This window comes from Argopecten irradians, chromosome 10 (genome assembly GCF_041381155.1).
Source record: "Argopecten irradians isolate NY chromosome 10, Ai_NY, whole genome shotgun sequence".
Classification (NCBI taxonomy): Eukaryota; Metazoa; Mollusca; class Bivalvia; order Pectinida; family Pectinidae; genus Argopecten; species Argopecten irradians.
In genome coordinates, this window is record NC_091143.1 from 43,155,875 (window position 1) to 43,169,787 (window position 13,913).

At 36.9% G+C, this 13,913-nt stretch overlaps 1 protein-coding gene across 1 annotated transcript; it reads left to right on the forward strand.

The window, feature by feature from the left end:
• The first annotated feature begins 296 nt into the window (after positions 1-296).
• LOC138333975 (uncharacterized) lies at positions 297-9,716 on the forward strand. The gene is made up of 3 exons (XM_069282698.1): positions 297-313; positions 1,021-1,098; positions 1,597-9,716. The coding sequence occupies exons 2-3, from the start codon at positions 1,063-1,065 to the stop codon at positions 2,260-2,262; spliced, it is 702 nt and encodes a 233-aa protein (XP_069138799.1). The 5' UTR covers positions 297-313; positions 1,021-1,062; the 3' UTR covers positions 2,263-9,716.
• The last annotated feature ends 4,197 nt before the right edge of the window (positions 9,717-13,913 follow it).

A 13,913-nucleotide genomic window follows, 5' to 3' on the forward strand; every position in this document is an offset into this window, starting at 1 on the left:
CAGTCAAAGATTAACCCTGTAAGTAAAACCAAGTCATCTCTAACATTAGAGACGGTCGACGGTCAAAGATTAACGCTGTAAGTATAATCAAGTCATCTCTAACATTAGAGACGGTCGACAGTCAAAGATTAACCCTGTAAGTACAATCATGTCATCTCTAACATTAGAGACAGTCGACAGTCAAAGATTAACCCTGTAAGTACAATCATGTCATCTCTAACATTAGAGACGGTCGACAGTCAAAGATTAACCCTGTAAGTACAATCATGTCATCTCTAACATTAGAGACAGTCGACGGTCAAAGATTAACCCTGTAAGTACAATCATGTCATCTCTAACATTAGAGACAGTCGACAGTCAAAGATTAACCCTGTAAGTACAATCATGTCATCACTAACATTAGAGACGGTCGAAGGTCAAAGATTAACCCTGTAATTATAATCAAGTCATCTCTAACATTAGAGACAGTCGACGGTCAAAGATTGACCCTGTAAGTACAATCATGTCATCTCTAACATTAGGAGAGGTACGGTCGACTAAGTCAAAGATTAACCCTGTAAGTACAATCATGTCATCTCTAACATTAGAGACGGTCGACAGTCAAAGATTAACCCTGTAAGTACAATCATATCATCACTAACATTAGATACGGTCGACTGGGTCAAAGATTAACCCTGTAAGTACAATCATGTCCATCTCTAACATTAGAGACGGTCGAACTGTCAAAAGATAGGCTGGTTATTGCCTGTAAGTACATGACAATCGGCCAATAAGTATTAGATGTTCGGTTGGCATGCACTGCCTCACGCAATATGCGTACTAGTTAGAAGCATTAATTTTGTACATTTCTGGTAAATGTATCCAATCTAACTTGTTCTTTGTGGTGTATGATTGAATAAAACATCTTAGATTTATGGAATGTGTTATGCAGTTTACAATTATAATGAACATGATATTCAGTGTTTGTAAGAGAGAATTATTAACAAATACAGTACACTTGATCATTCTGTTTGGTGACAGCACAAGTTTGTCCCGCTGAACTCAAATGCCTGTACCAAGAAAATGATGAACCATGCTCTGAGCTCCACCAGTCTGGAGGTAGGTGATTCTAGGCAAGGTGTACTTAACAAGCACTTGACTATGAAAAAAATATTTCAAAGCTGAACTTTTCAAGTTAGATAACAGTGAAACTTTTGTGAAGATAGTTACATACATATTGTATATAAGTCAATATAAGAAATTGTGTATACTGGATTCAGGTTGTGTGTCTTTCAGTAATGTTTGAAGTATGTAGATCTATTGTGGTCATAGTTATTGAAATGAATGATTTTCCAGATATCAAACTATAAAGGATTGTGAGTATTATCAGGGGTGAAATCTATGTTTGTTTTGATCCTATCCTATATGGTCATATAAGGAGTATGTAAGTTTTGGTGTTGGTTGAAAGCTTGAGTTCTCAGAGAATAAAGCTACAACCTATGCCCAGTGCCTTGCCACTATGACACAAAGAGTCTCCATCTTACTTATTTCTCAGAGAGATACCTGTGGATAAGTTGTTTGTATTACCCGTCTGTAGGTTGTATACTCTTGTTTTAGGTGGATGGTGTCCTCTTCTATCATAAAAGTCTTCCCTACCGACCTGGTGTGTCTTCCCAAATTCTCTGGCTGAAACCGTACATGATGTCCGAGGCTCTTGGAGTTGAAGTTCCACCACATCTCAACACCGCTCCAAAAGACTACACAACATTCACTGAACATGTAGAGACAGTGAAGGATGAACAAGGAGAAAAGAAATCTGGTAAAGCTAGTGGACGCCAGAATCCCAAGCCTTGTATAGACATTGACAAGATCGTTGAGGACATTGGTGATCTGTATATCAGTAAGAGGCAACAAGAAGCAGATACCTTAGGCCCGGTCCACATCCGCGACCGGCCAAAAACAAGTGTGTGGAGAGGCGAGCAATCAGGGAGGCGGCGTGATGATGGAATACTGGGGGACCCTAGACAAATGTATGATTATTACAATCAACAGGGCTACTCTCAGGGCTATTACAACCAGTGGTTTAACAATGCGGGCTATTATGATCCAAGTTACAGTGGATGTTATAACTACTCCAGCTACAACATGCCTGCTGTAGGGCCTAAAGGGGCCTGGGGCTATGAGGATCACAAGGAAGCAAGACAACCCAAAGGCCGGGGAGGCTTGCTCAGACTTGGTGCTCTGGAGTCCTACAAACAAACACACAAAATCTTCAAGGAGTAAATCTTGTCTGTTTAATATCCTTATGTGTTCAAGGACAAAGCAAGGATAGTGGTGAAACTGAAGGAAGTGATTTAAGGTTACTTTAATTTGAATAGGCTTTTCTTGATAAAGAACTGTGCTAAAGAAATGAAAATTTTCTTTTCAGAGATTTAGAGACTGTTAAGATAGCATTGTACTGCTAACATTAAGTATAAGAAAACTCCATATTCTTGTTATTCATAAATCAAAATGTTTGTTATACTTTCTTTATCAGGAATTTTGAATTAGTTTGTTTACAAAGTGAAAGATTCTTTGTATGTTTATTGTTTTTGAAACATGTTAAAGGTTTACATCTTTTTTTGTTTCAATTCACAAAGGACTATATGTATGATTTGGGCCCTAATTGGCCTAAAGTTACGACATTAAGCATATCCCTGATTCATCTAAGATGGTAGGTCTCTATTATTACCACTCTAGTTGCTATGATAACCATTTAAAATATGCTTAAATTAAGGGAATGTGAAAAATTGGTCATTTTCAGCTATTTTGTTGTAGTTTTTCTGTAAGAAATAATAGAGTTTAAGTTTGTTAAAGTGAATAGTCGGGCAAAGAAAACCAGTCTAAATGCGTTCATTGGCCTTCCAAAAGTTCTCACATATTTATACGATGGTCAAGGTCTGCTTACGTTTCCCAGTTCTGACCATTGAAATAAAGAAAAGTTGAAAGCATTGAAAGCGAGGCTGCGTGGAAATAGTCAGCCGGGAGGACGTTTTAGGATTCCTATACTTTAAATTAATTTCTACGTACGCAGACAGATTTTGACGGGAAAGTTTATTTTTCTATTCCATAAGAAATTATTCTGGATACATTCACACCATTTTTACCTTGCCCGACTGTTCACTTTATATTTATAGATTCGCTCTATATTTAGACATTTAAGATATATCAAAAAGGTGATAAGAACAATGTAAATAACTATAGAGGTATTACATTGATTAGTCATGTAGCAAAGTTATTTACCAGTCTTTTGAACAAAAGGCTGTTAAAATGGAGCGAATCTGTATCTGCTGTTACAGATGCGCAATTTGGTTTTAAACCCGGTTTCGGTACTCGTGATACTATATTTGCATTAAGTAGTCTAATTACTAATACTTTACAACAAAATATAAAGCTTTATTGTGTATTTGTCAATTACAGTAAAGCATTTGATAGCATTGTACATAATAAGCTTTGGCTTAAACTATGGCGATGTGGAATTAGGGGTAGATTGTTGAAAGTGATTATATCAATTTATGATAATGTAAAATCATGTACAAAATTAAGTGGAAAATTATCTGCAATGTTCGATTTACATGTCGGTCTCTTACAAGGGGAATCTTTGTCTCCGATACTTTATTCTCTTTTTGTTAATGATATAGAAAGTGAATTGATAAACTCCAATTGTCAAAGCTATCAACTGCAACTTTTAAATTTGTTCATACTTATGTATGCTGACGATACAGTTTTGTTTACTGAAGATGCTACTGACCTGCAAAACATGTTAGAATGTCTGCAAAATTATGCAAATAAATGGAGTTTATCTGTTAATATAGATAAAACCAAAATAGTTGTTTTTAGAAAAAGTAAACGTCTGCAGGCTAATGAGTACTGGACCTTCCAAGGAAGGGCTATAGATATTGTTGATAATTTTTGTTATTTGGGGCTAGTTTTCAATTATAATGGGAGATTTACTCTAGCGCTTAATACTTTAGCATCACAAGGAATAAAGTCATACTATCTCCTTAATAGTAGAATGAAAAAAATACATGCTTAATGTTGAAACAAAATTATCCTTATTTGATACTTATGTTTCATGTGTGCTTAAGTACTGTTGCGAGGTATGGGGCTCGCACCCAGCACCTAAGATTGAATCTGTACATCTTTTATTCCTGAAGAGTCTATTGAATGTGAAAAAAACAGTCAATAGTTCTATGGTGTATTTTGAGACTAGTAGGTTTACTTTACATATACAGCGTAAAATAATGGTGATGAAATATTGGTTAAAGCTATTAAGAACAGATAACTGTATTTTAAAGTCATGCTATAATGCTCTATTTGAGCTCATTATGAAAAAGCCTATTAATTATAAATTAAATTGGTTGTATGATGTAAAAAATGATTTAGGTAGATGTGGTTTCAACAATATTTGGATTGCTCAGAATGTAGATAATGAAAAACACTTTTTGGAATTGTATTCACAGCGCTTGCATGATATATTTATTCAGGAACTGCGTTGCGCATTTGAAGTGTCTCCTAAATGTGAAATTTATAAACATCTTGTTGATAACTTTGAAATTCAATTTTATTTAAAGAAGCCTTTGAATTCTAAAACTAAACAAATATTGAGTAAATATCGCATGCAAGCCCACTCTCTGCAAATTGAAGCTGGCCGTTATAACGCCGTTCCCAGAGGCGATAGACTTTGTACTGTTTGTGACAAAAATGATGTAGAAGATGAAATGCATTTCGTATTACTATGTCCTGCTTATTCTGAGTTACGGAAAAAGTTTATAAAAACTTATTACCACAAACACCCAAGTGTATATAAATTAATTATGTTATTTTCATCTTAAAATGTAAAGAGCTTAAATCTGTTGGGGAAATATTTGATCCAGGCAACAGAAAAAAGGAAAATTATTATTAATCAGCAGTAGTATATATATCATACTCATGTATTAATCAATTTGTTTAATTTGGTATGAAGTATATCGGAATTATCCTCCGCCATCTTGAAACATAACAATGATCATTGTATTATGTATTTATGTATTGGTTAAACCTATATGCTGTATTGCATTTGGAAAATAAAAAACTTGAAACTTGAAACTTGAAGATACATCTTCAGGAGAAATATAAAGTTTGTTTAAGGATGCGCTCTATGTTTTCAAGATGAAAAACTCAATAAAAAAAATATCGACAAAAAATTACTATTAAATTGTCTCATTCACTTAAAATTTATGCATATTTTGGTTGGTTACCATGGCAACAGCAACTGCATGATACATAACTATACTACTTATTGTTTCTGGGATTTACTACATATTTGAAATGCAACAAATAAATTATTATTTCACAAAAAACAGGTTTGAAAATTTGACAAATTTCAAGGGACCAAAAAGGGCCCAAATCATATTTGTCCTTTTTAGGTCATCTGACCTATTGTCATCGTGTTTTCGTCTGTCGTCGTGCGCCGTGCGCCGAGTGTCGTGCGTAAGACTATTCATACAAAAGCCTACTCCTCCTTAACCCTTTAGCGGATTACATCCATATTTAATGTGAAACATCATTGGGGAAGGACAATCATATTTTATATAAATGAGCCTGGTCCGACCCCTAGGGACTGAGGGATGGGGCCCCAAAAGGGCAAATTTTCTTAATTTTTGCTTTAAAATCCTACTCCTCCTTCATCCTTGAATGGATTTCCTCCATATTTGGTGTGAAACATGATTGGGGAAGGACAATCATATTTTATATAAATGAGATAGATCCTATCCCTAGGGGCAGAGGGGCCGGGTTCCAAAAGGGCAAATTTTCTTAATTTAAGCTAGATCCTACTCCTTCTTCATCCTTGGATGGATTTCATCCATATTTGGTATGAAGCATCATTGGGGAAGGACAATTATATTATATATAAATGAGTCTGGTCCGACCCCTAGGGACTGAGGGATGGGGCCCAAAAAAGGGCAAATTTTCTTAATTTTAGCTTTAAAATCCTACTCCTCCTTCATCCCTGAACAGATTTCATCTATATTTGGTGTAAAATATCATTGGGGAAGGACAATCATATTTTATATAAATGAGCCTGGTTCGACCCCTAGGGGCTGAGGGGTGGGGCCCCAAAAGGGCAAATTTTCTTAATTTTTGCTTTAAAATCCTACTCCTCCTTCATCCTTGAATGGATTTCATCCATATTTGGTGTGAAACATGATTGGGGAAGGACAATCATATTTTTAGGTCATCTGACCAAAGGTCAGGATGACCTATTGTTATCGTGTTTTGTCCGTCGTCGTGCACCATCCGCCGTCCGCTGTCCGCCGTGAGTCGTGCGTAAGACTATTTATACAAAAGCCTACTCCTTATTCACCCTTGGATGAATTATATCCATATTTGGTTTGGAACATCACTGGGGAAGGACAATCATATTTTATATAAATGAGCCTGGTCTGACCCCTAGGGGCTGGGGGTTGGGGCGACAAAAGTGCAAATTTTCTTAATTTAAGCTTTAAAATCCTACTCCTCCTTCATCCTTGGATGGATTTCATCCATATTTTGTATGAAACATCATTTGGGAAAGACAATCATCTTTTATATAAATGAGCTTGGTCCGACCCCTATAGGGGCTGAGGGGTGGGGCCCCAAAAGGGCAAATTTTCTTAATTTAAACTTTAAAATCCTACTCCTCCTTCATCATTGGATGAATTTCGTCCATATTTGGTGTGAAATATCATTGGGGAAGGTCAATCATATTTTATATAAATGAGTCTGGTCCGACCCCTAGGGGCTGAGAACAGGGGCCCCAAACAGGCTAATTTTCTTAATTTTAGCTGGCCCACTTCCTGTTTTAAGGTTTCGGTCTCCGATCTCAATGAAAATTGGTCTATAGGGGTTTTACTTGATGCCGAACAACATGCAAACATTTTCGTAAAGATTTTGGTATTCCAAGATGGCCGCTGGCCCACTTCCTGTTTTAAGGTTTCAGTCTCCGATCTCAATGAAAATTGGTCTACAGGGTTTTAATTGATGCTGAACAACATACAAACAATTTCGTAAAGATTTTAGTATTAGAAGATGGCCGCTGGCCCACTTCCTGTTTTAAGGTTTCAGTCTCCGATCTCAATGAAAATTGGTCTATAGGGGTTTTAATTGATGCCGAACAACATGCAAACATTTTCGTAAAGATTTTGGTATTCCAAGAAGGCCGCTGGCCCACTTCCTGTTTTCGGGTTCAGTCTCTGATCTCAATGGAAATTGGTCTATAGGGGTTTTAATTGATTCAGAAGGGGGAACTTTAGGTGAGGACAATCATATTTTATAAAAGACCGAGCTAAGACCCATGGGGATAGTATGGCGGATGTCCAAAATGGAAGCTTTGCTGAAATTTGGCTTTAAAATCTGACTCCTCCTTATATTAATCTGTGAATGGGTTATAACCATATATGGATGAAGGACTACCAAGTTTGTTCAACAAATGACATTTACCTATTTCAGAAACTTACATATTCAACTAAGGAGTTCCTTGTATTGTTTATATTAATCGTTAACCAATACTTCATACTGTGACTTTGTTGTTTTGTGCAATCAGTCAGATGACCGTTAAGGCCCATGGGCCTCTTGTTTAGTTTTATGATATATTGTTATAAAGTAATGATACTAATTGATATCATTGACATCAAATTTCTGTTAACTAAAATCTTCATATTTCATCATCATTATATTCTAATGATCAAATTTTTACTAAATTATATGTGCCGTAACTGAGCTTGACATGTTATATTTTCATCAGTAATCTATTGAAAACCATTTGATGAATTCAGCTGTGAAAATCATTCTAAGGCACAGACATAAATGTATCGTGCCTTATTCCAAATTTGCATATTACAGAGTTATCTGCCCTTGCGGGTAGGTATTGATTGTGACGTCATGTATTGGCGAGCGTAACGTCATACGTTTCGGAGAAAACAACGTGAATTGTGCTCACAAAATAATGATATAACAATCGATACCTACCTGCAAGGGAGCTACTCTGTAATATGCAAAGACGGAATATAAACAGTACACAGGTTTTTTGCACTTTAAAAGTTGTTTTTATGCTTCTGTGTATATTTTGTTGAAAATGAATATACAATGAAATTGTAGATAAAAATGTTATGATTTGTGGCAGTATGACACATTAGAAGCACTTCTTGATTTGTGAGTATGATAATTACAGCACAAATAATTAAAAAATATATTAAAGGGCCACTACCTTTCCGAAACGGCTTTTAATTTTAACAAGAGGCCCATGGGCCTTAACGGTCATCTGACTATTAGCACAACACAATGTAGTCGTTTAAGATTTTAGCATATTTGACCTCTGTGACCTTGAATGAAGATCAAGGTCATTCATTTGAACAAACTTGGTAGCCCTTCACCCCAGCATGTCACAGCCCCAATATTAGGTCTCTAGGCCTCCTAGTTATTCTCAAGAAGTCGCTCAAAGATTTTAACCTTTTTGACCCCTGTGACCTTGAATGAAGGTCAAGGTCATTCATTTTATCACACTTGGTAGCCCTTCATCCAAGCATGCTGCAAGCTTAATATGAGTATCCTTGGTATTTTTGGTTCATGAGAAGAAGTTGTTTAAAGATTTAAGCCTATTTGACCTCTGTGACCTCGAATGAAGGTAAAGGTCATTCATTTGAACAAACTTGGTAGCCCTTAATCCCAGCATGCTACATGCCAAATATGAGTATCCTGGGCCTTTTGGTTCTTGAGAAGAAGTCGCTTAAAAAATTCAGCGTTTTTGACCCCTGTGACCTTGAATGAAGATCTAGGTCATTCATTTGAACAATCTTGATAGCCCTTCATCCTAGCATGTCACTGGTCCAATATCAGGTATCTAGGCCTCTTAGTTATTCACAAGAAATTGTTCAAAGGATTTTTAGCCTATTTGACCCTGTGACCTTGAATGAAGGTCAAGGTCATTTATTTTAACAAACTTGGTAGCTCTTCATCCTAGCATGCTGCAGGCCCAATATGAATATTCTGGGCCTTTCTGTTCTTGAGAAGAAGTCGTTTAAAGATTATAGCCTATTTGACCCCTGTGACCTTGAATAAAGATCAAGGTCATTTATTTGAACAAACTTGGTAGCCCTTCATCCCAGCATACTACATGCCCAATATCAGTACCCTGGGTCTACTGGTTCTTGAAAAGAAGTTGTTTAAAGATTTTAGCCTTTTTGACCCCTGTGACCTTAAATGAAGATCAAGGTCATTCATTTGAACAAACTTGATAGCCCTTCATCCAAGCATGTTACTGGCCCAATATCAGGTCTCTAGGCCTCTTAGTTAATCACAAGAAATTGTGTAAAGGATTTTTAGCCTTTTTGACCCCTGTGACCTTGAATGAAGGTCAAGGTCATTCATTTGAACAAACTTGGTAGCCCTTTGTCCCAGCATGCTACAGGCCAAATATCAGTACCTTGGCCTTTCGGTTATTGAGAAGAAGTCGTTTGAATGAAAAGTTTACGCACGGCGGACGGCGCACGACGACGGACGGTGCATGATGACACAAGGTCATCCTGACCCTTCGGGTCAGATAACCTAAAAGTAGGAATGTAAAAGGAGATCAATAATTTTGTAGAGTCGCAGAAGTTATTAACTATACGTTTACTAGCACACTTATCATCACCTTCAGAACTGTTTAATTAGAATAAATAAAATGTTAATTTTCATAACTCGGGTTGTTTTATGTTTCCCGCCGTCGTCCTAAATGCCACACGGTAGTTGACTATCACTGCACCAGTCGGCAAAACAGCGAAATGAATCTCCACTGTTATCGTACATTAGACAGGAAATCTTGCATATGTTTGGTGTTGTAACCTCATATTAAGCCATCGAAATATATTTAGGGCTTTTCACTATTTGTGAAAAGACCTATTGTTTTCATTAAGTTTCTTATTCTTATTCTTATTAGGGCTTTTCACTATTTGTGAAAAGACCTGTTGTTTTCGTTAAGTTTCTTATTCTTATTAGGGCTTTTCACTATTTGTGAAAAGACCTATTGTTTTTGTTAAGTTTCTTATTCTTATTCTTATTATTATTATTATTCCTGATTTTGTGAATGCTCTATCAGTCAAACGGTAAGATATAAGATAAAAATTATTTCAGTATGTTAAAACCATGTATCTGAAGGTGTTCCATGAACTAAATTAAGTAGGTCAAAAATTCCAATAAGGCCGCCATGACGGAAAATCTAAAAACACAATCTGCTATAACTCAAAAAGTATGAAAGCTATTTCAAATCTGAAGATATTTTATTGTAGGGAATGAACATATCTAACTTTTAACCAGACATGTTTCCACAAAATATGTCTCGTTAAAAAGCTCGCTAGAGGTCAAAGTTTACAAAAAAAGTGACTATTTTTAAAAAAAAATTATTATTGAAATTTTTCCAAACTTTTTGCATTAAATCGATGCAGTATCTCATTCTGAAGGTTTTGATGTCTTCAAATTAAAAATTAGTCCACTAAATAATATTTTATGACGTAATTAATATTTAACTAAGAATTTTTTGCAAATTTCGACAATTATATTTTAAACATCTCCTCTGATTTCACCTGTCCGATTAAGCCCAAACTCACACAAGATCTTCCACTTATCACCGTGACCAATTCTTGTTACCTAATATGGTGTTGATTTGAATTCAAATATGGCCGCAAAGACGTCACTTCCGGTTTAACCTAGACAGCCATAACTCGTTAACCATTGAGCCAATTCCTTGTATTTTTTTATATGTTATGTAGAATAGAATACTGAGAAACTTTGTAATTGAACATTTTTCTCTAAAATGTCAACTTCCGGTTGACCATTGACGCATAATGCAAATTCACCGATTTCGGTGAAAATCACGAAAACAACTTTTTGTCAAGTTCTACATGGTATAGAGGCTTGATATTGTGCATGAAGCATGCTGAGGTAGTTGAATATCAGTTTAGAAAAAATAAACGACCTTGATCTTCATCCCAGGTCACAGAGTGCTCGTGATTTTAGAGGTATGAAAATGATCCAGTGAAAATACAGCTCATTGAGACAGCCTTAGCTCCTTAACCACACAGCCAATTTCTTTGATTTTTGGATATGTTATGTAGAATGGAAAGTGAAACAATTAACTTGCAGACCACATTGCTGTTATACGTGAACTTTCGGTTGTAAATAAGGGTCAAAGTTTTAAAAGTGCAATTTTTTGACAAAATCATTAACAAATCCTCTTTTGAAATTCTAGAAGGCCTAGACACCTAATATTAGGCATGTAGCATGCTGACATAAATGCCTACCAAGCTTTTCAATATGATTGACCTTGACCTATATTCGAGGTCACAAGGACAAAAAATCTAAATATCCAAATGACTTCTGAAGTTTTGGAAGGCCTAGAGATCTTATAATTAGCTTGCAGGATGCTGAAATAAATGGCTGTCAAGTTTGTTAATATTAATGACCTTGAACGGAGTAGCTTTTAGGTGAAAAGCCCGTCAAATTGTCCCGGTGACAATTTCTAGTTCTTATTATTAGGGCTTTTCACTATTTGTGAAAAGACCTATTGTTTTCGTTTAAGTTTCTTATTCTTATTATTATTACAAGCTAACCGATACTTACATTATATATATCATTGGCTTCTTAGGTAAAATCTGTGTTTTCGTTTAAATATCACATACAGATTGTATATAACAATAAAGATAATAAAAAGGCTAACCGAATTTTGTAACATATCTGTATAATTCATTTTTCACAAAAAAATAATACGGGCAGCCACTTGAAAACGTCATGATATACACGTGCATATCAAAAGGTCTCCAATACTTTTAAATGACATACGCATCAATTTACTAGTAAACGTTTCAGTCATAATTTGTGTGCACCTGTGTTTTGGCTTAGGTGACCAAGATTGCATTTTACGGTCTCGGAATAGCAGTTGAGAGTGCTTGTTCTACGCATGTTCATCGAAATTCAACTGTCGAAAACAGATATATCTAGATTTTATATCCGATGAAAAGTTACATAATATAAGACAACGATCCAGAGTATCGTGGGTAGCGATAGGCCAAGGACACCTCCTTGCAGGTGGTGTATGGGATTTGCAAATTATTTAGTCTAGATGAAATAAACGATTATTAGCTCACCTGGCCCAAAGGGCGGTGAGCTTATGTCATGGCGCGGCGTCCGTCGTCCGTCGTCCGTCGTCCGTCCGTCCGTCCGTCCGTCCGTCGTCCGTCTGTCCGTCAACAATTCCTTTAAATGGCTACTAGTCATAGAGTTCTGCATGGATTGTAACCAAATTTGGCCACAAACATCCTTGGGGGAGGGGGAACAGAACTTGTATAAATTTTGGCTCTGACCCCCCTGGGGCAGGAGGGGCGGGGCCAATAGGGGAAATAGAGGTAAATCCTTTAAATCGCTACTAGTCATAGAGTTCTGCATGGATTGTAACCAAATTTGGCCACAAACATCCTTGGGGAAGGGGGAACAGAACTTGTATAAATTTTGGCTCTGACCCCCCGGGGGCAGGAGGGGCGGGGCCCAATAGGGGAAATAGAGGTAAATCCTTTAAATCGCTACTAGTCATAGAGTTCTGCATGGATTGTAACCAAATTTGGCCACAAATATCCTTGGGGGAGGGGGAACAGAACTTGTATAAATTTTGGCTCTGACCCCCCCGGGGGCAGGAGGGGCGGGGCCCAATAGGGGAAATAGAGGTAAATCCTATAAATCGCTACTTGTCCTAGAGTTCTGCATGGATTGTAACCAAATTTGGGCACAAACATCCTTGGGGGAAGGGGAACAGAACTTGTATAAATTTTGGCTCTGACCCCCCGGGGGCAGGAGGGGCGGGGCCCAATAGGGGAAATAGAGGTAAATCCTATAAATCGCTACTTGTCCTAGAGTTTTGCATGGATTGTAACCAAATTTGGCCACAAACATCCTTGGGGAAAGGGGAACAGAACTTGTATAAATTTTGGCTCTGACCCCCTGGGGGCAGGAGGGGCAGGAGGGGCAGGGCCCAATAGGGGAAATAGAGGTTAAATCCTATAAATCGCTACTTGTCCTAGAGTTCTGCATGGATTGTAACCAAATTTGGCCACAAACATCCTTTTTGGAAGGGAAACAGAACTTGTATAAATTTTGGCTCTTACCCCCCCCGGGCAGGCAGGTGTGCCCAATATGGGAAATCGGAGGTAAATATTCAAATTCCTTAACCTTATTCAGAACATGACTTGACATTACAAACCAGATGAGCGTTAAGTTTAAGTAGTATAACGATGCTAAAGATTTAAGTTTGTAAGCTATGTGTAATATATATAAATTGATATTATAATTGACCAATGTGAATATGTCTTCAGGCAGTTGATTCAGGAACATCATCTAGTCCATATAGGAAGTCAGTTCATAACTAGGAAGTTGTTATCCAATCATTGCCTGACATAATTTTAGGAAATCGTGACCTTTACACCATTCCTGCTTCCTGGTATAGAATATATATGAAACTCGAGATATTCTTTAAACACACTCCATAGACACTCTACACTCCACAGACACTCCGGACACAACATACACTACAGACATGACACACTTCACACCAGGACACTTATGAAGATACCAACACTAGGAAGCATGGAAATAATTTTGTACATGTATTTTAGTAGACGGAGAAGTTATGATTGTAATTCCCGTCAGGATGTATAGGACTATATGGTCCTTTATCCACTGTACTAAGTATATATATGGAACCAAATAAAAACTATGCAACTGAAAATCAACGCCTCCATCATCATTCAACTACAACGACATGAACATAACAAGCAACATCAAGCCTTCCAACTCCATGTAAAGAAAAGGCATTTCATTATACTGATGCCGTGACAATGCGATGGAATTTT

Excerpts from the sequence above, each read along its gene's own strand:
- LOC138333975 (XM_069282698.1), top strand. The coding sequence starts at position 1,063 with ATGATGAACCATGCTCTGAGCTCCACCAGTCTGGAG. Across the intron at positions 1,099-1,596 it reads TGAGCTCCACCAGTCTGGAG|GTGGATGGTGTCCTCTTCTA; the intron begins GTAGGTGATTCT and ends CTCTTGTTTTAG.